Source organism: Convolutriloba macropyga, chromosome 1 (genome assembly GCF_964194025.1).
Source record: "Convolutriloba macropyga chromosome 1, txConMacr16.3, whole genome shotgun sequence".
Lineage (NCBI taxonomy): Eukaryota > Metazoa > Xenacoelomorpha > Acoela > Convolutidae > Convolutriloba > Convolutriloba macropyga.
Window position 1 is genome coordinate 70,155,457 of NC_134468.1, and position 27,267 is coordinate 70,182,723.

The 27,267-nt window shown below is 36.1% G+C and overlaps 1 protein-coding gene across 1 annotated transcript in view; it reads left to right on the top strand.

The window, feature by feature from the left end:
• Positions 1-230: 230 nt before the first annotated feature.
• The window catches only part of LOC142348778 (uncharacterized), a 38,329-nt gene continuing 11,292 nt past the window's right edge, over positions 231-27,267 (top strand). Inside the window, exons 1-9 of the mRNA XM_075400314.1 lie at positions 231-628; positions 7,971-8,230; positions 8,834-9,222; positions 10,959-11,291; positions 19,084-19,212; positions 19,520-19,791; positions 19,961-20,000; positions 20,078-20,134; positions 20,210-20,458. Of these exons, the coding sequence (XP_075256429.1) occupies positions 429-628; positions 7,971-8,230; positions 8,834-9,222; positions 10,959-11,291; positions 19,084-19,212; positions 19,520-19,791; positions 19,961-20,000; positions 20,078-20,134; positions 20,210-20,458 (1,929 nt within the window). The 5' untranslated portion in view covers positions 231-428. The remainder of the gene's footprint in view (positions 629-7,970; positions 8,231-8,833; positions 9,223-10,958; positions 11,292-19,083; positions 19,213-19,519; positions 19,792-19,960; positions 20,001-20,077; positions 20,135-20,209; positions 20,459-27,267) is intronic.

Sequence of the window (27,267 nt, forward strand, 5' to 3'; positions counted from 1 at the left end):
CCAACTTTTCATGCGATCGTTTTTTGTCTAATCATCTGACTTTTTGTCCTCAAAAACGGGTTTAAACAGTTGAAGACCAAAGATTATTTAGTTCTCTTATAGCCTATCGGCTCACTAGTCGTATGGGATTCAGCGAAAAGTGAACGGTTTGAGACAAATTCATGGCGTGAAGGGCACCCACTTCACTGGTAAGCCCGCACGCTTGCGCCCACAAACCCCCGCCTGTCGTTTGAGAGCAATTTGCCCAATGTTAGCATGTTATGTTTTTGACTGTCTCTCATTTATCGTGCGGTAATTTGAACCCTTGAGCTACCATTCCTCATTTTTCAGTTGAAATGATGGAACCTTTATTGAAGATTTTTCTTTCATAAACAGCAGACAACAATAGTAGATGTTGAATTTTCAGGTGCCGATGACAATAGAAACCAATGACATCACATCCAGAGCACTTTTACGACACTGAATGCACGGCTGCATCTCCATCGACAAACCAGTTGAGTTACAATGGAGATATGGATAATGGTGTGATGACTATAGAGGAGAATGTCATGCAGATGCATCTGGTTCTTAAATTCTACTTCTCTCCCATTGAGCAGCAACATGTGATTTATCTTCTGAATCTCTACAGGTGTGTTTCTTAAAGTTTTTGCTATTAGATTACTGATTTTCGTCATGTAGTTATTAATATATTGGAACGAGGCTGGTTCACCACAGAGTAAAGCCCCTGAGTATTTATAATTATAATCACCACTGAGTATTTATAATTATCGTAACGAATTAGTCAAATGTGTCCTGTATCATTTTCGACTTATAGTTTTTAGTTGGTATTATTGGACGGTTTTGCTGGCACTCGGTTGTAACGAATGGAAACATCACGTACGTTTGTGAAATGATCTAATGCTGGCAACTGTTGTTTCAAGGTAATTGTTACGAGCTCACCTAGTAGGGGAACTATTGGTTCAGGCAATGAACTATTTTGCTGGAGGATTTTTTAATTTATAATTTTCCGAGGTTTAAAGTTTTGCAAACATACAGCTGGATTCCACTCTTTTTCTCACTTTTTCGGTATTTGTTGCACAGACACTGGTAAATTTTGCTAAAATAAGTTTAAAATAACAAGTGTTATCGCTCATAACATTTACAGATGGAAGCGTGCTGCTGACTTGTTTGATCCGACTTTTGCTACCACAATTAGGCTGAATTTATGTTGTTCATGAAAAATGGAGCCAAATCACATTTTTAACCCATTCTGTCCAAATTCGCTAATACAAGTCCGACTTCGCTGTAAATGCAAAAAAGTAGTAAAATTACGAGCCAAATTTTTTCCATAGTGCATCTTAAAGTAAAGGGAAAAAATGGTCTAAGAAAGAAATGTTTAGATAATTATATAATAAATTTGGATAATTTTTACGTGCGGTAATTTGACTTGCAGGTTCGGTGTTGTTTCTCTTGATTTTTTTCGCGAGCGCTTCTGAAGCTAAAACATGTTTTTTAATTTCGCATTGATGCTTTAGTTTGAATCAATCAATGAGCAGCTGATCTTTTACAGATTGTGTTTTCATAAAATTTTATGAAGTTCTGAAATAAAGTTGTGAATTTTGTAGTAATGTCCGTGTTGTTTTTGGCAGGGCCAAGAAATTTTAAGAGCGAATATTTGATAGAATCTTGATGTTTTCACTTGATAGCTTTTGAGTTTTCGTGTATCCTAAATCATACCTTTAAACAGATTTTTGAAATCTGGCCCATTAACCCATAAGAATTCCAATTAGAAGTCTCATTAACCTTCTAAGTGCAAATATTCAAATTTTTTCATGTTTTTGGTGAATATCTTTCAATCCTTATTCAGAAATATTCGTTTAAATTGATTTTTGTTCCTTCATTGTTGTCCTTTTTAGGTACTTGTGGATTTTTGACTTTTGGCAGTAACTTCTTAATTGCTCTCAAACGAAGTTTGGAGCAATTAATGAAAATGTGTTGGTCTTATTTTGTAAAACTTCTGTTTGACCGTTTTAGGTTTTTCGAGTGACTTTTAAGCCCTTGATTTTTTTTTCGTTTTCGCGCATCCTAATTTTTCTCATTCACTAGTTTATATGCTTTATCACTGGCCCTTTATGCGTTGCGACTGTTGGTAGTCAAGTAATCGGACTATTTTTAAATAATATTTCAGTACCTTTGTTTGTTGTCTTCCGCGATCTATGTTACGACCATCAGGTCAATTAGTTACGGTAAGACTTTTACCGCTCAGGAGCTGAGTTTTTGTTGTTACATGAGTTTTTGAGCATGAGGTCTGTTGTTGCACCATGTGCCGAAGCTGAATCGTGTAAACAGTTTCTTTTACCTTTATATGGTTTTCAAATAATAGCTTATAGTTTTTATGTCTTCGACTCAATGTTTCGGTGAATTTTTGTATGCAATTTTTATTTTTCTTGTCGTTTTTGCTAGCCCTTAAATTTCGAATGCTTAAATGCTAGATCTTCTTAGAAGGAATAATTGTAAATGTAAGTTGTGTTAGATGTAAGTTGTGTTAAATTTTTCGTTTCTTTGAAATAAAATTTCTGAGATTTTCGATTTTTTTTGTGTTGTGTTCTTTTTGTGGACTGACTTGTAACTTAGTCTCAATAATAGATTTCCACATGCTTCCTATTGAATTATAAACTAAATTTTTTGAGGCTTGAGTTTTGACCTAAGCGTGCTTTTGCTTTGATATTAAATGTTTTTTCAAGGACAATGGATGTTTGATTTTGCTCTAATTATTTTTTATCATAGTAGGAAAATCACGCTAAAGCAATGATAATGGAATCAGCTCTCTAACGGGACGATAATTAATTTTAAAGTGGAATGTGCTGCTAATTTTATTAGCCAAAACACCATTTGGTTTCACAGTTTTTTTTTATTTTTTGACATCATATAAGTATCAATCATTTGTATTGTTGTATATGTTGCTGTTTGAAAGTAAAAAAGGTTGGCTGCTTTTTAATATTGACTTCTTTAGAGTGGCTTACGATTTTTTTATATGCTTACGTGGTTTATGAACTTTGGCACCACTGACTTTCAAAAATTTTTGTTGCTTGCCAATTGCCCCTTTTTCGTTACTTTGTCCCAGTAAAGTTGGTGTATGTTTTCTCACGACGCATAGCTTGAATTTATAGTTCTCAGGACCAGTACTGATATTTTTCTTCTTCCTCGATTTTGTTACGACCATCTGATCACGTGTCAAGATGTCATAGAATGACTTTTAAATTGCTCTCGAACGAAGTTTGAAGCAATTATTGTAAACGTCTTGGTCTTTTTTATGCAGAATTTTTCCTTTGATCTTGACTTTTAGCGTGACTTTACGACCTTGATTTTTTGTTTTGCCTGAATTAAGTTTCGCCTTTCTTCCGAAATGTCAGCAGTAGAACTCAAGTGGCGGCAGTTCACTTCTAAAAAAGGTAATAATCTCTAATGACGCTTTTTGAAGCCCCCCCCCCCCCCCCCCACCTGAAGCTGGATGCAGATTTCAGCTCCGACCAGTTGCTCGAGAGAAATTCTACAGACGCTGGTCGGTTATTAATAGCCTCCCTCATCTCAGCTGGCTGTTATAGTGCTCCTCAATCAAAAGTATTTGAATTGTATTGTTGTGCCAGCAATTTTTTTTCTAGTGCGGCACTTTGACTTCTATTTTCTGTGTTTCTTCTCTCGAGTGCTATTAATATGATACTTTTGTTTTCTAATGGCGCCTAACTGAAATAGATGAACTCATTGTTTGCCCACTTTTTAATATTATCTCTGTTGGTGTATCACCTAATATCAGTAACGACAGTATCATTGGTTGCTAAAGAGGCATAAATGAACCTTATTAGGTGTTTGATTATAGCTGCGAAGCTTTAAGCTGAGCGAAGCTATATTGCGGTGCTCTTGGTTTTTTTTGTTTCGTCGTCTGATGCTCTTTTTTCGTTTTACATTTGTTCACACAGCAAAACTGAAAAAGTCAAATTTTCTGAATGATTTCTTCCTCTCACTAACGGCATTTCTCACTCGCTTTAGCAAAAGTTTTTAGGTTATTTGCGTGATTAGATTTTGATCATACGTGACTTACCTCACTCAATAAAATGACTTTTGCACTTTAAAACTTAATTTGAATTTGTTTAAGGTCAAAGGAACTCATATGTTCAGTAAAGGTCCCTAATAAGAGGCTTCCGCGGAATGAATTTTAACAAGCTTTATTAATTTATCGCTGAATGTTTTTTACCTAGTTTTTTTGAGCGGCGTCGATTTTTTTTCAATTTAGATCTGTATCTGTTTCTATTTCTATTATATGGCACGCAGGTCTATTCTTTCGCAGCTATTCCGGCATTCTGCCGGCTATGTTTTTATGGCTAGTGGTTTTCAAGACTTTGACACTTATTCTGGACATATTTTAATCATTTTTTTGAGTTGAGAGTGTTGTTGTACTTTTTGTTGTCTTATCGTTTCATCTCATTAGGGACAGGTCTCATAGGTCGCTACTGTCAATTATTCTAAGCGATCCAATTGTGGCAGGTAAAAGCTAGTTGTTTCTATGACTTCAACTTTTATTCTTTTCAAGAATTATTTATCGAATTTTTGAGTTTTTTACTTAGTTCGCTTTGTTGTCTCCTGTCCTCCTTAATGACAAATCTAGATGGTTGCTAAGAATGGCCAAAATAAAGGAACCAATTGTTTCACTTTTTAACTGCTGTTTTTTCATTTTCAATTATTTTCGGATTTTGTTCTTACTACTGTCTTAATACATCACTAATTTTGATTAATTTGATTAATGGCAGCCGTCATGGGATTCTAGTGAGTACAAGGTGAATCTGATTAGTAGGTGGAGTTCAGAGCAATCGTTTTACAGATTGTGACACCTGCTTTTTATGAGAAATAAAACGTGATTTTTTGTATTTAGTGTTTTTTTGTGGTCTTTTCACTTAGTCTCAAGAACAACAATGAATTCTTATCAACCTTCTAGTAATGATTAAGTGACTCGGCTTGCAGTCACTGAGAACTTCTGGCGTTTATCGAGAACCGCGAAGTAGTTCGAGATATTACGTCAGAATTTCAAGTGACATCTGCAGAGTCACGTAACCATGCTTAAAACACAAAACGCGCACGTTTTAAAAGGACGAAAGACAACGGAAATCAACTTCTGGCCAAGTACCAACTTCTGGCATTTTAACTTCTGGCACTGCAGACTTAATTTTAAATAGTGCACGTGAGTGTTTTAAGTGCGGCTTAATTTTAGTCCCAGCGAACATCATTTCATCCATTTTAAAGTTTTCTGATATGCTTTGGATAAGGTTTTGTTTTACTCGTAGTTTGCGTCACTTCTTTTCAAAGTTCTATTTTTGCCAACTTTCTTCGGTTTTCGTCTCTTTTTTGCTTTGTCTTTCATTGATTTTCACCAGGTTGTTCAGGTTGTTGTAATACGTACTCACTTTAGGGACGCAAAGAGTCAATATTATAAGTAATTTTTGCAGTTTTTAGGGATCCTTAAAGCACTAAATCTAGGAAAAAGATTTTCTAATTGTTTTTTTTTTCGTTTTTCGCTCATTTTTGCGCATATGGGGTCAGTACCTTCCTCGACTCTCTTAGATTGACGTTTTTGTACAGCATTCATCGTAAGTTCAGTAGTTTGGTCAATTCTTTGGATCATTATTGAGAACTTGTCCTGCTAAGATTTTTCACAATCCAAAGTATTTGGATTGTATTGGTGTGCTGTCTTTTTTAAGAGCTGTTCACGCTTTTTTCTTTCCGTCTTTTTCACGTCCGTGAGAATTCAATGATTTTCGTCACGCTGAAGTAGTAAAGGTAGCGAAAAGTCGAGTACGTTCAAGGTGTGATTTCGTCGACTACCTTTCGAGTAGAGTGAGAAATTTGTTTTGAGAAATTTTTGGTTTCTGAGAGGGAATTTTTTTCACGTCTGTCAATTTGACTACTGTTTTCAGTGTTTCCTTTCCTTGAGTGCTTTTAATATGATACATATCTGTTCTAATTGCGCCTATTTGCAGTTGCTTGAATTCATCAGGGGGCATCTAAAACTTTCTATGACTTGACACTATTTGTTGTCATAAAATATTAGTGAATATTTGACTTTGCGCACGTTTTTAAAAAACTTCTGTTGCCATATCAGTTAGTATCATAATTTGGCTTAAGAGAACCTAATTAGGTGCGAGTTATTAGCTAGCAATTTTCATAACTTGTCAATACTTTTTCTCCAAAATTTTTCAGTTTTGGGAGTATTTGTTTTATTTTTTCTTATCATTTTAATCGCTTTTTGAACAGGTATCATAGATTGCTACTAGCGATCAGTTTAATTGATCTAATCGTTTCTGTTCAAAGTTTAAGCTTCCTATGATATTGATACTAATTGTTAGGTAATACTACCGAATTTTTTAGTTTTGCTAGTTTTTTAACTTTGTTGTCTTAAAGCGTAGTATTTTTTTGTCAGATCTCTGATTGCTATGAAAATCCTAATTTATTCAAACAGGCTTTTCGGTTTAGAGCTATTGCTTTCAGTGACTTTTACGCTGTTTATGTTTGAATTTTACTGGTACTTGTACTTATTGCTTTCTATCCCTCAATCTCATTAATGATAGGTCTCATCGGTTACCAATGATGATTCGGTTACCTGAAATAATTGTATCAGTCGATAACTATGGCTTTCTCTGAATTTTACACTATTTGCCTTCACTATTTACACTAATGCCTCTGAATTTTACACTATTTGCCTAGAAAGTTTATTTGAGAAAATTGGTCGTTTTTGTTGTCGTATGATTGAATATCATCAGTGACAGGTTTCAATGACATTTAATGACATGTTGACAATGAGAAAAAAGGGAATACAATTGGTTGCTTGAATTGATAGAAATCGTTTTTTGGTTTTCACCCCGTCTTTTCAAAAAATGTTGTGTTTGCCGTTTTTTCGATATTTTGCGTGAAAATTTTCTGACTTATCTACGCTAGTTTCACTCTTCTCTCATTCTGCTGAAAGTGCTTTTAAACAGCAGTTGCTCAGCAAAGCAATTTAAATTGAATAGAGTCAATATTAAAAATCCGAAATCAAATAGAAACTAAATAAACAACTCATAATGCTCAATTTGAGATGCCCGTTACTTGAACTGCATTCTTATAAGTCTTGGTTACAATCTCTAGTTAATGCTTATTGGTATTGATACTAGCCTTTGTATCCTCTCACTAAGAAAGAGGAGTATGTTCAACTAAGAAATGACATCAAAATAGTTCGCACTTTAAAAATTTTTTCAACAAAAATTAACTTTGTAATTTTCTATTCTTTCAATCCCAATAGTGGTTTTGGGACTCAACGGCGGCTATTTTCCGGCAATCTTTCGGTGTGATGTTTCGTTACATCGGTAGCTGAATTTTTGAGCTGGCAAATTTAGGGGTTTCCTTGATCATTTTTTAAGAAATTTATGATAGAGTTGATGTTATTTTTTCAACTAAACGTTTTGATCATTCGAATTTTCGTCCAGTCTAGTAAAATTGTCTCATTGGTTTTAACGTCTTGCTGTGATATACTTGTTTGTCATTGTTTAACAATTCATCAACTTTTAATAAAGCATGAAGAATTTTTAATAGTTGAAAAGTTCCCTATCTGGGCTTCATTTGGTACACAACTAAGGCAATAATTAGGATGAGCGGGGACAGGGCATTATGTGCAAACGCATATAACCGAACCTCCTTATTTTCATCTTGAAATAAAGTTTACAGCAGTTTCGATCAGAAAAGCAAAACAAATTGATTTAATATGAGCAGCCTTTAATCAGGTATCGAAGGAGAGTAATGAAACTAAATTTAATTGGTACGCAGTGTTTTTCACTGCTTTTGAACGTTTTATTACTGTAAATAACTTATTGCTTCGATATGCATAATTCGGCAGAATCCGCATGAAGTTACGTGGCAGGTAAATTTGCATAAATCTAACATTTTGCAACCGTTTAAAAACATTACAGGGGCAATGGCAATCTGAACTACCTATGTCTACACCTGAGTTCCTTAGTGGACACAGTATCCAAACGCTGCTTCCTCAAGTGTCTACTGCCATTTGTACCCAAACAACACTTAGACCACTACTACAAATTAATAGCCGACCTGTACAATGCACTCAACTTGGATGACATCCATGATGTTGATTTTGACTACTTGCAACAGATGGATACTTCTTACCGCAACAGAAAGAATGACCATTCACTTCTAGAGCTGCAGAAGGCTTGTAAGTACGATTAAGATTATCTGATAGCAGTATGAATGAGGGGTAATGTAAAATAGTTATTTGCGGCTTATTGTATAAACCTTAAAATTTGAAACAGTTTACTTTTAAGAGTATTGAGATGTGAACTTTGTTGGCTACTTTGAACTTTCATGCATTCGCATTCCAAAAATCACCGCAATTTATTGATCACCATTGTAGTAGTAGAATGTTGAAAGAAAGTAAAACTCGTGGCTCAGTTAAAAGAGTGCGAACAACTTCGGTTCGACTTTCGGTTATAGGTACATCAAAATCATTTTATGACTTCTAAGAATTTATACAAATTAAGTATGACCTAGCTAGTATGATTAAAAAAAACCTCTTTAACAACAATCATCTTTTCCGCGTGCAGTGACTCACAGCATAACAATTACATCAATTTGGACTTAACTATTAATTTTTGTGTGACCCTATTTTTATCACTAAGAACTCACACAATCATATATTACCTAGTTTGATTACTGAGGATCACATATACTTCGCTCGAAACAATTTTGTACAGCGACCGTGGAAGCGAGTAATCGTATAACATTGGAATTCATTTGAATAATACTGCTTTATTTTTAGTGGGGTTATCAAGTGACTACTCACCCGCTGTGAGAAAGAACCCTGATTTGGTAATGCAAACTTTGAACCCGTCCTTGCCCACAGTTAACGACAAGCCCGTCAGCCATCAGTCTGCCCAGGTCATGGCGTCATCAGCTCTTTCATTGGCAACTCTGGCACCTGTTGCCAGCGTTATCTCCGCTAATACTCAAACATTGCCAGCCAATTCCACAAATGCAGATAAAGTGGGTGTGGATGAGAAAGATGCTGCTCTTGTTTCGCAGCCGAGTTTTACCAACATGTGCAAAGATGAGGAGTTCGACATTGAAATCAAAAGGAGGTTCAATCAGGCTTATGGATTCAAAATAAAAGGAGGGATTGAGTCGTACGAACCTGTGATCATTGAGGAGGTAAATATTGTCATTTATAGCCGCAAAGCGATGGCTGGGGCTATTAATTGGTCTTCTCACGATTTTTTTACGACTCGAAGAGGAGTATTGGTGGGGCGTCTTTTTTAATCGATTGTTTGGAGTGTATTTAAAACAGGATGTAATAGTCAATGCTGCTCGTGAAAACAGTGCTAAGGTCAAACGGTTGAACGAATTGAAGGGAAGTGAGAAAAGAGAGTAGTTTTCTGTTCATGTTTTTTTATAGCAAGCGAGAAAAGTAGATGTGAAAATAACTGTATAACGAAAATAATGAATAACTGTACGTTTGGTAGCGTTTTTGACCATCTCAATTATTTATTCAAGTTTTTATATGCGATCTAGAGCTAATTTTGTGGTTTCGCCATTTTAGACGCTTTTTTGTGCGGTTTTGTACATTTTTGTTAAGCTTTTGAGGTAATTCTTGTGGTTAAAATTAGTATTTATGTTGGTCTTCGTGGCCTTTTGATTTCATTAATATATAATTAAATTTGTTTCAGTTCACAAAAATAGGCTAAGGTTAAACCGTTTTTTTGCGTATTTTTTCTGTTTTTGAAGTTTTTGGCTAATTTTTCAAGGTTTTCAAAATGCTTTTTGCCGTTAAATTGTTATATTAGGGTTGTTTATAGTGCTATTGTTTCTAAGTGTAAACAATTAAAGGTTTGATAGTACATATTTTTATAAAAATAAATGAATTATGCATTTTTTACTTCTTGCTTATGTTTCAGAGTTTTTCAGTGCATTTGAGGGTCATATAGGTGCTCAATGAATAAACAGGAGCTCTTTTTTAGGGTTTTTATCCGTTTCTGAGATGTATAGTTGGTTGTGTTTTCCCATCAATTGATTTTCCTTTGTCGAACACAATTAAATATTTCAAGACCATCTATTAAAAACAATGCTTTTGGAGTCGCAACTTGAAAATGTGCACAAGAAAATGTTTCAATATTCGACTTTTTCCTGATAATTTGTTTCGTGCATTTGTTGCTTCAAATGCAATTGTATAATGAATTTAATTATGTAAGTTAATTTTTACTTCTAGTCGATTCAGGAGTCTTTCGGTTTTGTTACGACCATACGACGTCACAATTACTTCAAATCTGTTTTTATTCGTTCATGCAATTTCAACTGAATTTTGTGCATGGTCTCATTTTTCATTCTTTAGTGGAGTTTTTGTTCTTTGGCGTGATTACATTTTTGGCCTCACGTGACTTACCTCACTCTCAAAAATGACTTGCTGACTCTCAAATTGACTTTTCCTTGCTTTAATTCAAGGACATAAAGTCAAGTTAGTGTGTGTCACTCTAATTGAAAGTTATTTAAGAGCAGCCAATAGAAGCAACAGATTCTGAATCAAATATGACATCTCAGCATTTAATGAAAAGAAATTCTTTTTTGGTCTGTTTTTTATTATCTTTTTGAGACTGCAGAGCTACGAAGCTATTGTGGTTGATTTCTGGAAATCTGCCAGCTATGTTTGAAGAACTGAATCTGCGTTGATCTTTGAAAATAGACTGGTATTTGTTGTATTGGGCTTGTGTTGATAAAGAGAGACACTGATCTTAAAAATTCCATCTTCACTCAAAACCCACAAGGTAAATCACGCGATTATCGAATTGTACTAAAGTTCTCAAGTTTTTGACTTCAGTTTTTTTACGTAATTTTTGTAATTATTAAAATAGTTTGCCTTTCGGTTGTCTACAGCTTTTTTTTACATGTTTCAGATTGGTCCGGGATCTCAGGCAGAAAAATCTGGTCTGAAAAAGAACGACAGAATCAAAAGTATCAACAGTCAATCATTTGAAAAGATCTCGTACAAAGACGCCACCAAATTGATACGCTCAAACAAAAAACTAAAAATGACAATAGTGCGCAAGCTTCCGCCGTCACGAAGCCTTGCAGCTAATTCTCTGATTTATGAAGAGCCTAGTTTCTCAGATTCCCAAGACAAACAGACAGAAAACTCTCCGCGATCTTCTGAAATGATATGGATTGACCGTAAAGGAGAGCGAGTTTTGAATTATCAGGACCGGTTGCAAAATGCAGAAAGGTTCAAGGTTTGCGCAATTTTGATTGGGCAAATTCTCACTTGCTGGTTATGGATATCTTCTGTATATTGGTTTTGGGTTGCAGATAATACCTGTCGGTTTTGGGTTCTGTTAGCAGTGCTTGATGTGCCCTGAGAAAAATCGACGAACAAAGGTATGCTGTGATTGTAATTGATTGTCTTTAATTGGTACTCTTTGTGTGTACTATTTCCTAGTAGGTGTCTATTCTCTCCAATAACGCTTGGTACTGGTAATGGTTTTTTTATTTAGTGTTATGCAACCAATGAACCATTTATTTGGACGAATTAAATGGCACATTCTATCGCTGCTTGTGGCGATGGCATGAAAAACCATTGGGGTGCTAGCATTGCTCGAGCTGTAGCTATGCCAGCTAATTTTAAATCTTGTCTTTCCCGATGTTTCACTACTCGGAGAGACATAATAGATGCTGCTGACTTGTAGCAAATCGAGACGATACGGAACGATTTTCACCCAAGTTTGAATACTATGTCTAACTTCTTTTGTTTTATGATAGTTAAACGTAATAGTTGATTAAAAGTAGCCTAATTGTTGTGATAAACTTGTTAAATAGTTTCAGATTTGGCCTGCATAAGCTAAACCCCCTATCTCTTAGCTGCCCTAATGATAAATTTGAGAGATGAACTCGACAATATCAACAGCTGTGACCCCACATTAATGAATTTTATGGAAAAGCTTATTGGGGAGCTCGAGAAGAAGCAAGCATCTATCAACAAGCTAGTATCAAGGGTACAATTCCTGGAGAAAAAGGTGAAGGATATTGAAAGATACTCATCAAAAGACTGTATCATGAAAGATACTGTATCATTATCAACAACCTACCCCTTGTGCATGGGACAGATTATTGGGAGGACGTTTTAATGTTTTTTGCCAACTACCTGAACATCAAAGTAGAGCGGGGCAGCATTGTAGCATGTCACCACTGGGGCCGATCCACAGCCCTAGCCAACTACCAGCATTCATTGTCATGTTCGTTTACTTTGATGTGAAGGACAGAATATGGGGAAGAAAACAATTCCTGAGAAATCAGCCTAACCCGACAAATGCAAAACTGATCTTCCTCAACGAACGATTAACAAAAGAGATGCCGATTTAATGGATTATTTAGAAGGATTAAGCTTAAAAACATCGACCTACAACTGCGCACCACAACTTTTTATTAAAAAGCATGGAAGTAAGCCGAAACCACACAACGTTGTTGACATGGAGGATGCAGATTCGTTACTCGCGCAAGGCTCCCTTATATGTTATTCTAAATACGAAAAAACATTGCAATCAGCACCTAGAACAGCATTATTCATTTTTAATGAAGGAGGACAAAAACAAGTTAATGGAAAAGAAAAAGCAAACAAACGAGGAATGAGCAGCCCTAGTGATGGAAAAATAGTCTGAAATCTGAAGAAGCTGAAAAATAACGAAGATTTACTCAATCAGTTTTTTGAATCCATTGTAACCAACACTACTACTGATCAAAATAATGATATTGATTCTGAAAACGGCTTTGTTGTCGAAGAATCTATTGATTCGTCATGCTTGGCAGTCTCAGAGATCACCTCACTTCATCTTAACCTACCTTTTCCACCATTTCGTCTAAGCAACACAATAGTTCTTCTGAGGCTGTCATTTGTGTTACAACTAATGTACGTTCTCTAAGGAAAAACTTTATTAATCTAGAAGCATGCATTGAGCAACTCACTAATAAACCAGATATAATCGCCATTACGGAGACTTGGCCAAACAAGTCTGAAAATGAAAACTTTTTTTCTCTTGATGGTTATAAGTTTTTCTCACGGTGCCGCGGATCAAGAGGAGGAGGTGTAGGAGTTTATGTATCAGATAAGCTCAAAGTAAGAAGTTTTAAAGAACACTCGGACGCAGAGATTTTAAGCATTGATAATATTGCTACTCAAAATGGTCAACAAATTACTTCCAGTTTTGTATCACTCACCCTCCGAGTCCATTGATGGTTTTTTTAATATCTTGGAGAAGTTTCTAGAGGAACATAATTTTTCGAGAAAACGAATAATTGCAGGAGATTTTAATATTGATCTCTTAAGAGACGAGACAGCAAGGAGTGTAGGGGGTTATCCGACATATTTACATCCTTCGGTATGAATTTACTGTCGCAACGAAGTCAAAGCCGAGAAACATCAACTTCTGCAAGCTGTATAGACCATATATGGGGTAATGTTTTAAGTAAGAGAGCCCTGAACTATAGTTTTGGACCAGCCGATCATTATTTGTGTGAATGTCTTCTGATGCTTCCGAAATTATTAAAAGAAAATGAATTTAGTTTCTTCACAAGAAATCTAAAGGTTTTTAATAACCTTGATAATAGGTTAAGACTGGAGTTTCTAATGAGCCAAAAGCTAAGGAATATCGCGCTCAGTGATACCGATCCCAATACAGCAATCGTAAAGCTTAATGAGGTAATTATCTATTGTTTCGACAGTTTTTGTCCACTTACAACAATCAAAAGGGCGCGTAAGTACTGGGTAACAAATCAAGTACTGCGTGCATCAAGGAAAAGGAATGAGCTCTACAAAATATATATTAAAAATCCGACAATAGACAACTTTGAGCAGTTTAAGATTTCAAGGAGTAAATGTAATGCGCTATCTCGTAAAGCATATCGAGCTTACTGGAGAACTAAGTTGGAAAATGCAGACCCAAAACAATATCAAACTACCATCAGTAATTTAATTGGATCAAAAAGAAAGCTGATTTTGCCGGATAATTTTGACTCAAATGCCGCAAATGATATGAATAAGTTTTTTGCACACATTGGCACAGAACTGAATGCCAAAATTGAAAGAGTAGAAAAAATACCCATAGAAAGGCAACCACAATCTTTGTTTTTTATTGAAATTAAATGTAATGAGGTGGAAAACCTAATTATAAACATGCAAAGTGAAAACAGCTATGGTCATGATGGTATATCCTCGAAAATGTTAAAACTTTGTTGTCCCCTTATAAGTGAACCACTTATAAGTGAACCACTAACTAATGTGTTACTGAAGAGTTTTACTGAAGAAATGAAAACAGCATGCGGCAGATCATTGATATATATCAAAAACAGTAATGGACCCAAAACTGAGCCCTGGGGAACGCCACATTTGACCTGGCGTTTTGTACTTCCAGGTCAAATGTGTTAAAACTCGAGTTTTCCCGGACGAATATAAAGTTGCAAAAGTAAATCCCCTCCACAAAGATGGTAATGTCAATGAGTATGGAAATTACAGACCAATTTCATTACTCCCATCATTAGCAAAAGTGTTTGAACGTATTATCTATAACAGAATTATTAATTATTTTGAACATTTTGAGTTGCTAAATGCTAATCAGTTTAGATTTAGGTCTAAATTGAACACTGTAGATGCCGCTCTTAGGTTTGTTGAAGAGATCAGAAATATGGAAAATCTGAAAAAAAGATCCAGTGATGCTTTTACTTGATCTGCAGAAAGCATTTGATAGCGTTGATCACTCTATTTTACTAGGAAAACTTGAGAACTATGGAACTCGAGGTTGTAAATTTTGCCTGCTCAAAAATTACTTGTCAGAGAGGTATCAGTATTAAATATTAATAACACTGTAAGTACAAAACGCCAGGTCAAATGTGGGGTTCCCCAGGGCTCAATTTTGGGTCCTTTACTGTTTTTGATATATACCAATGATCTGCCGCATGCTGTTTTCATTTCTTCAGTAACACTCTTTGCTGATGATACAGCAATGGTTAAAAATCCACTGGCAAGCAACGAAGAGTTTCAGAAAGATATCGATAGAGTTGATCATTGGATGAAATACAACAAAGTAACCGTAAAGGCTACGAAATCTAAATTGCTCAGATTTTGCATTGCTAAAGACGATATCTCACTAAAATTTTCCGATGAATTTTTAATAAGTGTGTATTCTTGCAAATATTTAGGAATATGGTTGGATAACAAACTTTCTTTCAGACAACACATGCTTTTCGTAAAAGGTATCGTGACAGCATTTCTGATGAACTGGAGAAATTAAAAATTGCATCGTTGTTTGAATTGCACATATACGAGTTGTTCAAACGAGTTGTTATTTAAAAAAAAATCTCACAATGTGGAAAGTGCTATGTAAACAGAGCAAAAGAAAGCGGGATCAACTCTCTGCCATTAAACAAATGCAAAGCGAAACAACTCTGTAGAAATAAGGACAACTTGTCATGCGAACCTGTTGAAAAAAAGCAAACATAGAAATCCAGACAAGCTTTAAAAGTGAAAATTCAAAAAACGCATATTTACACGACTTCCGTGATAATTTCATAATAGGGAACCTAGAGCTGGCAAATATTATCTTTAAATAAGAACTAATCCAAGTAGTATCAAATTGCCTCTATCATATTGTTGTGATTTTGCAGTCTTGGGCAGCTTCTTGCTGGTGTGGGATGCCTTTCAGTGCTCAAGGTGTGGAACTAACTACTGTTGTAGGGCCTTTAATGAGCACTCGAAAGTCATTCAAGAACTGTACTTAGACTACTCATCCTCATTGCCCTGGGAGGTGTCTCTCGCGGGCTTGAGGCTGTCCTGGACTGCATCGTTGAAATAGAATTTATTTAACCTTAATCTGTTTTTTTCTCGTTTTATTTTTTAGTTTTCTCTTTATCTTCATCCTCATGATGTTTCATGTTTTGTTCAATTTTCATGTTAACTTTAATAATAATGCTTAATTTTTGTGATAATTAAAATTGAATCAAATGCTCTTGGGCTGCCTTCGACAAGCCTTTGGCAGGCTTTCCGGCTAGTCCAGTCTTGACTATGTATATACCTATCGATGTTAATTTTTGTAATTTTATTTGTTCTAGACGAATTCAATTATTATTTTTAAGTAAAACTAACATTGAAACTGACACATACAATGAAACTGACATTTTTAAAGTTACGTTTAGGAGTAAACTTGAAAATCATGTTAAGCACATTGGGCTTTTCTCAGCTCATGTTTAGGGGCTGCTTTAAGAAGTCTAGCAAAACCCTTATTTGCAAAATGATCGGTTTTCTTCATATTTCCAAAGTTTTTTCAAGGGCTAGAGCTAATTTTTTGTCCTGTAGAATCGGTTAAGAAACAAAACAATCGCTATCAGAGTCGCCCAACTTTTCCTGCATTTGTGCAATATCCAGCCAAATTGCTAGCAAGTTCGCTTTTTTACAAATGTCTGAAAACCGGTCGGGGGACCAAAATTTTCTCTCAATGGTAAAGACGGTTTTTGAGAGGCGAAATTAGGTGGTTTACCGTACTTTTTTGGTCGCAAGCCGCGGAAAACTAGCATTAAGCCCCAAAATTAATTTTATTCATTTCATAAGCCTATTATAGGCATCCCTACGATGTTTTAGATCTATTCTGTCCCCCCCAGTGTTTTTTACGCCCCTCAGTCACAGTTACAAATTTTATGTTGTTATATAGCACGTTTTTAAGTAAAAAAAAATAGCACGTGCGCCTGAGGACGTAAAAAATATAAGCCAACTAAGCGCGGGGGGGGGGGGGGGGGGGCAAAACAGATTAGATCCGATGTTTCAAATTTTACAAAAGAACAATCCGAATTCTTCTGAATGAAGTTTGTTTTTAATCTAGTCATAAAATAGCTGATAAAAAGCAAAATGACGGCGACAAAGTCGTCCATTTTTTTTTTACAAATTTAGAATTTTCATTCCAAAGCGTTTTTTTGGTCATTTTAAATCATTTTTAAAAAAATACTCAAAACGCCACGGTCCGGGGGACTTATGTCCCGTTAAGAATGTCTTCCTTAGAGAATATTCAGGGTCACCGGATTTCCCAACACCTTGATATCGTTCCTTAATAAGCATTCTAAAGATCAATGCAGTTAAAAACCAGAGTACGTTAATCTAAGGAATTTATGCTCAAAAGCACAATTTTCACCGTTTCCAATGTTTCGCCGTTTCCGATGTTTCACCAATTCTGATGTAAAAATTGTGAAAATGAGTTTTTCAGTGTGTCTTTTAATTTCTCTCTAGTGGGTATCAAAGACAGCTTTCAATTTATAAAAATCATTTGGTCTTCAAATCACGCTCCTGATTGAAATGCTTAACCATGCCGTGCATTATAATGTGGATGCTCGCCAGGTGATAAATGCAAAAACTAAACCTTTTTGCTGAGTTTTGTTCTCGTTTTCTGTTTCGTGTTTTTTTCCGGAATTGAGCATTGTTTGTCAATTTGTCTAATGGTTTAAGCCATTCGTCTAATAGGTAACAGAAATGCTGATAGGTTGACAGTTATCAAAACATTTAATTTTCAGAGGTTTCTAAGGCTAAAATATCCCGAAACAAAAAAATACTGATGGCATATTCTTTACTATTTTATGCAAAGAAAATCATAACTTAAATTTTTTTCAACAATCTGCTGTAGGAAAACGTAATTTTACGTCAAAGCAGTTTAGAGTAGATTGAATCCGAGGCTAATCTATATAGTATTTTTGTTCTTTTTGGCATTCCTAAACGCCAATGATGTCTTTCAAAAAATCTTTAATATGTTCTCGATAGGAATAACGCTTTCTGGTAACTTAAACAAGTTTGAATGTAAATTCAAATTATAAGTTTGAATTGTTTTTTCACGAGCACACTTTAAAAAAAGTTTGGTTAAATTAAAAGTTGCCCCAATCAGTCTTCAGATTTGCATGCAAATTTCATTGAACATATTCTACATTTAACGAGATTTTTCAAGTATTTCAAGTGATTTTCCATGTTCATGATAAAATGATTGATATCAATTCATTAATCTAGAAGGTTGAATATTGGTCGGTGCTTGTACAATTTTAGTACGGACTTTTATGCCGTTTTCTCAAAAATCAGTTCAAATGAATTTTTTTCTTAATTAAAAAGTTAAATTCTATACAAAGAATTGTATAGAATGATGCATTCATTGGTCTGGGACAAACAAAAAATAAGTTTTGAACGAAAAAGTGGAGCTAACTTAAACTAACAATGTAAACATAAAATATCATAAACTTCTTCAGCGGCTTTGTCAACGATTATGCCTCAATTATTAATTAATTGCTCTCAAACAAAGTTTGTAACAATTATATTAGTCCTGTGGTCTTTTTTAATGCGATTTTTTGCTTGACGATTTTTTATCTGACCCATTTGACTTTTGGTCCACAAAAACGGGATAAACAGATGGCGATCGGAAGGCAATAAGTTCTCTTAGAGCCGTAAGCCTTACTATACTCTAAGAATGCGATTCACCAAAACTGTTTTGAGGAGACAATTTGATGGTTTGAAATTTAACCCCCTCAATCAACCCCCGCCATCCCCCATCGCACCTCATTACCCCCCCCCCCTCAACACTCGCATTGTCCACCCTCCTCTAGCTGTCGATTTGAACCCCCCTCTCATCTAGTCTTCGCAACCCTGCCTCCATCGCTTGAACACCCCCCCACCACACACCTGTCACCCCCTCCCTACTGCTGGCATCCCTATGCCCCAGCTGGCTACTACCGAGGCCAACCGCTCGCTGGTCATTTGAGAGCAATTGACGCGACGTTAGTCGGTTATGTTTCATTTTGTGCCACAACTGAGTGGACTATTGGTAGACTGCTAAAACATATGCGCATAATTATTTTTCGTCCCATGAATTTCCTTAGTGATGATAGCTTCATTCACCACGAAAATGATCGCCCAAGTATTTACATTACTATCTTTTTGTTCGACGTAAAAATTTTGATTTGAGGAAATTAATCGCTAAGTTTTAACTCTATGGAAAGTTAATTATTTGTCTTTAGGTCTTACTGGTTCTACCGCCTAGCAGTGGACGACTCGGCTTTCGTATCAGAGGCGGCTCACAATTTGGGATTGGCATCTTCATATCAAGAGTACAGCCCAATACTCTAGCTTCTCGTCACAATTTACAGGTTCATTTAATTTAAAGAAATAAATCGTATTTTATCGTATAAACAGAATTTCGTTTTCAATATCGGGTTGCTCTACTTTGTTTCAATCCGTGAATTATTGCCGAGTGCAAAGCGATGAAATTTATGTTGGAAATAAGTGAAAATTAATGTTTTCAGATCTGTCAAAAATTTGTATTTTGAAATTGATTTTTAAATGAATGCATCATCGGCTGCAATTGCTAGACTCTGAAAAATGCTTTCTGTGGGTTGATTCCATACCATGAAGAATCGATTACTTTGAGTGTGTAAAACCAATTCCTTTTTTCAGTTTGGAGACGAGATTTTAGCCGTGAACAACGAAGACTTTTCAAATGTATCACATGAGAGGGCAATTGAGTTGATATCTATGGACAGAGTTGTTGTCATGTCATTGAGAAGGGCCGGATGTATCCCTGACTATGCTAGAAGGGCAAACCAATCGGGTGCAATGTTGACAGGATTGTCTACTGTGGGAGAGGAACAAAGGCCAGCATCGGCTGGGCAGCTGCAGCAAAGGAGCTATATCAAACCTCTCGACTCCAGGCTAAATCTTTCCTTGACGTAAGTTGAATTCGCACTGCAGTTTGTTCGGCCAAGTAACCATTTCAAAGATCGTTGTGTATTGATGTTCAAATCGTTTTCTATTAACGTTCATTTCCACATCTCAAATATTTCGAAAGTAGAACCGATGTCACCAAAAATGTTAATTATGGAATGTTCATCGTTTCAGGAACCTTGCTGACAGTGACCCGAGCTCCGACTTTAAATCGGTTGGTTATCAGTCATGTTTCAAAGTTCTCTGTTATAACTCGAACTCCGAAATCTAATGATTGTGTTTTCTTTTCAGCTGACTTCAACTGACGTTCCCATTCTGAGCAGGAACACTTCACCAGCTACTGGCTCGGTTAGTGTTCCAATGAACTGAAATTCAATCTGTGTTAAATTTCTTCTTTAAGATAATATTTGTTATCCTTTACAGAGTTGTGAAATGGAAGCGGGACGGCGCAGATATAGGTCAACAAGGGATCTGAATACTATGATCAGTCCCACAATGAGAAGCAGTGTTGATCGACAAGATACACTGACTAACCGATTAAGCAAGTCATCGTTTGCTTTAAATACAGGCGTTAATTCTGATGAAGATGGTCGACGCAGTCCACACGAGAACGAAAGGCCATCATTTCGAGCTATACAGGGAAAAATGGATCAACGGAGAAAATACCAGCCTGTAAATATCTTAATGCTTTGGATAAACCCTCTTAGTGATTGATAATGTGCTTGCTGTTAGGATTGGTCATTGCTACGGAACAAAATAGTGTTTGATATTTAATGAAAATCTACACCGTTATTGCTCGTGAATTGGAGCAATTTTGTCAAAACTATTGCATTAAATGAACAGAAACGCGATGAACACGTAACGCACGGGGGCCATTTAGCTGCATTAGCATCCCTAAGTTGGCATTAGTTGTTTAATAGCCGCACAGCAATAGCTGGGGCTATTATTGGCCTTCTCTTGGGTTTTTATTACAATTCAAAGAATTTGAATTGTATTGGGGCGCTATCTTTTGTTAAGATCTGTTCACACATTTTGATGATTTTTGAAGTCAAATTGGAGTAGTGATTTTGGTCACGCCGAAACAGGAAGTGGAGCGAAAAAGCGAATGGTTTTGCGGCGTGAAATTTTTTCACTCTAATTTGAACAGAGGTGTTTGAACAAAAATTCGCTTTCTCGCTAGTGGTTTTTTGTTCACATGCGGCAATTTTTTTAAAGTTCTCAAGCGAAGTTTGTAGCAATTATATTAGTCCTGTCGGTCTTTTTTATGCGATTTTTTGCTTGACCGATTTTTCGTCCGACGCTTTTGACATTAAGCGCTCTTAGAACCTTTCGGCTCTGTTTCAGATCAAACTGTTTTGGAGACCTATACTTATGGTGTGAAGGGCGGAAGAAAGGTTGAAGACACCCCACTCCAACTGTTGACCCCCGCCACTATTGCCCCAAACCCCCCCCCCCCCCCTCCCCCCAACGCGCTGTTGCCCCCACCCCACTGTTGCCGACCGTTTTTGTTGCCACAAGTTTTTTGAAAATTATTGTCGGTTTTTAGGTTTGTCTCGCCTCAAGAGCCGAGGAACCTTCTTTAGGATTTGACAATAGGTTACTGTATTGTTTTAAAATCTAATGGAATGTTTCTCAAGATTTCAACACCACGAATTTTAGTATTTTTTATTACAAAACTTGCAATTTTTTCGATTTATTTTTTTGACATTTTTTACCATTGTTCAGGTTTTTCAGCCTAATAGAAAAAATCTCCGTTAGGTGTTGATAATAAGTTATTGGAAAATGTTTTTTGGCCATGGATTAGTTTTCGACTTTTATTATCACAATTTTTAGCAGTTTTTTATGCAACTTGCAAGTTTTTGAAATTTTTGTTCAATTTTTATGTTTCTCCAGTCTCAAGAGCCGTTTATCGTCCTCTAGGGTTTGATTATAGGTTACTGCATAGCTTCTTGATTTAATGGAATGTTTTCAAGTTATTAATATTAGCAATTTTTTAAAAAAAAATAGAAATTTTTTCAAGTATTTGAATCTTTTTGAATTTTTTATTGTTTTTTCCAGCACCACGGTCCTAGGGACCTCCTCCAAGTTTTAATGATAAGCTGTTGCATAGTTTTTAGAGTTAATGAAATGATTATCAATATTTCATTGACTGCAATTTTTTGTGATAAAATTTAATTTCTCAAATTTTCGGAAAATTTTTATCAAGTTCATGGATCTTTTTGAGCCAGTGAAACTGTTTACAGCTTGAAATAGGGATACTGGATAGTCTTTTGAGACAATGAAATGTTTTTGGAGATATTAATATCTTGATTTTTAGCAAGATTTTGTTAAAATTTGCTATTGTTTTCAAAATTTTTTAATATTTTTGTCCTCTTCTGAGTTTAACGATCATTACTGGCCAACGAAGCTTTTCAAGTCTTGCAGATGGGTTACCTGACATAACTATAGAGACAAAAAGTAGTTCTGAACTTTATCACTGCAAAGTTTGGAAGCTTTTCTTTTAAATTTTGCAATATTGCAAATTTTTAAAATATCAGTTTATTTGATTTATTTACTAACAAGGATAGAAAACTAGAAGTTAAAGAGTCCAATCAAGCTAAAGCTATCCCCACTAAATCGTGGCTAGCTACTGACAAAGCTTACTACTCGGCGGTAATTTGAGAGCAGTTCGTCCGACGTTAGTTGGTTATGTTTGATTTTTACTGTTTCAATTTTTTGGATTGGATTTTTTCTTTTAAATGGTTTTCCCAATCCATGCATTGTCCGATCTAAGTCTAGTTTTCTGTTTAGTCAATGCAAATTCTTTGAATTTTACGTCAGGAGATGTGCTGGTATGTTTTTTTATTTCGTCGTCAAGATTTTTGTTAAGACCATATGATTTCACAACCACTTCAAATCTGCTTTTTGTTCATTCGTTCATGCAATTTCAACTGAAGTGCGTGGTTGACGTCGTTTTCTTGGGCTTAGTGGAGCGAGTGTTTTTGCTCATTCGCGTGATTAATTTTTTGGTCACACGACTTACCTCACTTTGAAATTGACTTTTTTTTATTTAATTCAAAGACATATGGTCAAACGGGTATTTGTCACTCTAAATCAAGCTATTAGAGCAGCTAATAGAGGCAGCAAAAACTTATACAGATTGTCGGTCAAAGTTTTTTTTGGTCTGTCTTTTTACTGTTTTTCAGACCGCAGATCTACGAAGCTATTGCGGCTATTTTCTGGTAATCTGCCAGCTCTGTTTTTTAAATGTTAAGTGTACTGAATTTGCTCGGAAGGTTTTAATTCACGGTGAAAAGTTGATTATTTGTGCTCAATGTGGTTAGATTTTTCCCCCATTTTTTATTAATTGCTCTCAAACAAAGTTTGTGGCAACTCTATTAGTCCTATGGTATTTTTAATGCAATTGTTCATTTGACCGATTTTTTCTCTGACCATTTGGCTTTTCGTCCTCCAAAACGAGATAGCAGGTAGCGCCTGGAGGGCATTAAGGAGCCTTTCAGCCTACTAGTCTAAGTATGCAATTGAACGAAACTGGTTTAGAGACAAAATTCATGGTGTGAAGGCGGCACATTTTACACTCCCCCATTCCCCCCCCCCCCCACATACACACACAAACAAACGCACATCATCCACCCCCTCACCGCTACTCCTGCTTATTGTTGCACCCGTAACCCAGCGCGCTTGACATCCCCCCCTCTGCTGCGCCATCCCTACGCCACTTCAATTAAGCTAAAACTGGCCTCCCTAAGCCGTAGCTAGCTACTTACAAAGGCATCCGCTCGCCATTCGTTTGAGAGCAATTCTTCCGACGTTAGTCGCTGATGTTTATACGAATTGGATCTTAATTATCGTTAGTCATAGCTCAGAGTTGTTATGGAAGCTCGATTTTTTTCATGTATCTTTATTGAAGTATATGAATTGTTTGTCAACTTAATCACAAAACCGTACTTAAATTTGCTATTTTTACCGGTTGATGATTTTTTCAATTTTTTGTCGAATTTTTGTTTATTAGCCGCGAAGTGATAGTGGACATTATTGGTGAAATCGTGGTGTTTAATAGCCGCCCTCATCTTCTCAGCCGGCTATTATAGCGCTCCTATTTTTTTTTTTTACTTCGTCGAATAAAAAAATGTTTCGCTTTACCTCATTTTGCCGCCTTTTCAACATTTTGCGTGAAATCTTTTTGACTTCTCTAGGCTAGTTTCTCTCTTCTCTCATTCTGCTAAAAGTGATTTTGAACATCAGTTGCTCAGCAAAGCAATTCAAAATGAACAGAGTCAGTATAAAAAATTGAAGTCAGAAATAGAAACGGGATTAACCCATAAAGCCCAATTTTAGATGCCCGCTATTTGAACGTCGTTCCTATAAGTAATAGTTACCTCTCTCTAATGCTTATTGTTATTGATAGTAGCCCCTGTAGCCTCTCTCTAAGAAACAGAAGAATGTTCAACTACGAAATGCCATCAAAATAAATTGGACTTAAAAAATATTTTTGTGCAAAAATCTTTTTTTTTCAATATCTTCTGTTTTTTCAGTCCCAATCATGCTTATTGGAATCAACGGCGGCTATTTTCCGGCAATCTGCCGGGTATGTTTTTTAATTCGGCGTCTCCATCGATGATTCTTGCGACCATTAACTTTTTCAGTTTCAGTGACTTCTACTGCTCTGAATTAAAATCTCTGTGCGTGACGTCATTTGTTCTGCTTTTAGGCCAATTGAGTGACTTGCCTCGCTGAAAAATCACATCTGAAATCACTTGATGAACTTGAAATTTTATGGAAACTTACAAGTAGTGCCAAATGTATATGCCCTAGTTCTTGAGTATTAGAGTCTTGAGTTTTTGATTTCGAATATTCATTTTGAAAAAGCTCTATTAGGTCTATTTCCTTATAGAGCGTGTGTGTCTCATAAAAATGACAGTCCGAATCTAACCCAAAACGTCTAGTGGTCTATTGAGGGAGTGGACTGATTGGCAGTCTGTCTATCTTGTTTCTTTAGTTGTTTCAATTCCATGGAAGGAGACAAGCGTCTATCGCGGCTTTTTCCCGGCAATCTGCCGGCTATGTTTTCTTTGCCTCTCATCGTTTTCTTTTTTTCTAATTAACGCTTCTGCTGAAGATTAGTCGTCTGGTAACCTTTGGCAACAAGTGGCTGGCTTTGAAGACATTCGTTTGCAAATATATATATTTTTTGAATTTTGTGTGATTTTTGTCTTTTCGCGTGCAAGTGGCCTTTTCTCTAGATATATGAAACAATTTTTTTACCGATTGGAAGCTGTAAGCTGAGCGTAGCTAAATTACTGAGATGTTGGTTCTTTGTTCTGTCACCTTTAGCTATTTTTTTTTGTTATCAATGCTCTGGAAAGAAGTTTGAACATGTTATAACAATACCCGGATAGCTGAGTTCTGAGTGCTTCTGTTTCTTACGCCGGAGTTGGTTCCAAACCCTCCTTTGGCAGATTTTTTGGAACCGTAAAGTTTTAGCTAGGTTGCAGTCCCCTCTGAATACAATTTCCTCGTCTGTTGTTCGAGAGCAATTAGTCCGACGTTGGTTTATGTCTACAGTTGTTCACAAATCAATGCTGAGAGAGTTCAATTTTTTAAAAGACTTATGCCACAGTATAGGCAATTGCGTCATTTGACTGCCATCATGAGTGGCTTACTCACTCAACAAAATAACTTGAAACCTTGAGTTCAATTCGAATTGGTTTAAGGTCGAAAAAACTCATGTGGTCAAGGACCCTCATATAAAGGCGTAGGCTGAGTGAAACTGAGCGAACCATACCAATTTGCCGTGAAAAGTTTCAATTGGTCTCCAGCGATGTTTGTAACAGTTATATTAGGCCTGCTCTTCTTTTAATGCAATTTCATATTACCGTCTGATCGTTTTGTTCGTGTGACCATTTCCCTTTTCGTCCTCAAAATTGGGATAGACAGTTAAAGCGGGTAAGGCATTCTTAGAGCCTTACGGCTTCGATCCACCAAAAGTTTAAGAGACATAAATGTTGTGACGGGCGCTCGTAGAGATTGACCCCGTCCCTCCACTTCCTCCCCAACTCCACCTCCTCCACCTCGTTCCATTTGTAATTCCGCATACTTCCCCACCCACGCAACTACACATCCCTCTCTACCCAAGTGTTCAGACCATCCCCCCATTCAGCTAAAGCTAGTGTCCCTCAGCTACAGGCAGCTACGGTCGATACCAATCGCTCGTCAGTCGTTTGAGAGTAATTCTCCCGACTTAGTGGGTTATTTTGCGTTTTTAAGCGACATCGATAACTTTTTCAACCTTGTTCTGTATCTGTCTCTATCACTGTTAAACGCCACTCAAATCTATATCACAGCTCTTCCCGCAATATACTGGCTATATTTGTCTTGTATCGATCATTTCTGTAGCTTTTGAGGTCGTTAGTTTTCAAGTGTTTCAATAAATTAAATTTTCTGTCTTTTCTATGTTTTATGTTATTTTTGGTAATTTTTTCATTTTTCTAAAGCTTTTTGTCAATTCCTCAGTTTGTCTTGTATCTGTCAAATTCAAAGCCTGTAATTTTCTTGTTGTATGTCTTTTCCAGGGAAGATCTGGTTTTCATGACATAAGGAGCCGAAAAGTTGAACAATTTAGCATCCAATTTGGCTATTTTTCAACTTTTTGTTGAAACTGCTGTCATATTCTTGTCTTCTGAGTTGAGATATCCAACAAATATTCTTTTCTGCTAGTACTTGGATTCTGTCGCAGGTTTTAGTGTCGCAATGTTGCTCTTGACGTTATCGAGAACAAGAACGACATTTAGCGAGTTGGTTAATGTTTCCTTCACTGCCTCTACTTGTCCAAGTTTTCTACTTTCGCTCTCTTGTGTTTTTGGTAGGCAACATTGGTTGGTTTTCAATACCTTGACACCAAATGTATGGACAGAGTAATTGCTGTTGTTTTAATAACTGCTCTCAAACAAAATTTGAAGCAATTCTTGTAAACTTGTCTTTATGCAATTTTTTAATAGCCGCACAGCGATAGCTGGGGGTATTATTGGCCTTCTCTTGGTTTTTTACAATTCAAAGAATTTGAATTGTATTGGGGTGCTGTCTTTTTTTTAAGATCTGTTCACACATTGTCATGATTTTTGAAGTCAAATTGGAGTAGTGATTTTGGTCACGCCGAAACAGGAAATGGAGCGAAAAAGCAGCGAGTGGTTTTGCGGCGTGAATTTTTTTTGCTCTAATTTTAAAGTAGAGTGAGAAAACGGTGTTTGAACAAAAATTAGGTTTCTCGGTAGTGGTTTTTTGTTCACACGCGGCAATTTCAATCTGATTTTTACTGTTTTTTTTTTCGATTTTTTGGATCGGATTTTTTTCTAAATGGTTTTCCCAATCCATTCACAGCTCATTCTAGGCCTAGTTTTTTGTTTGAATTAAATTTTTATTTCTCGATAGTGGTTTTTTTTGTTCACATTTTTTTTTGTTCACGGAATTTTGACATTGATTTT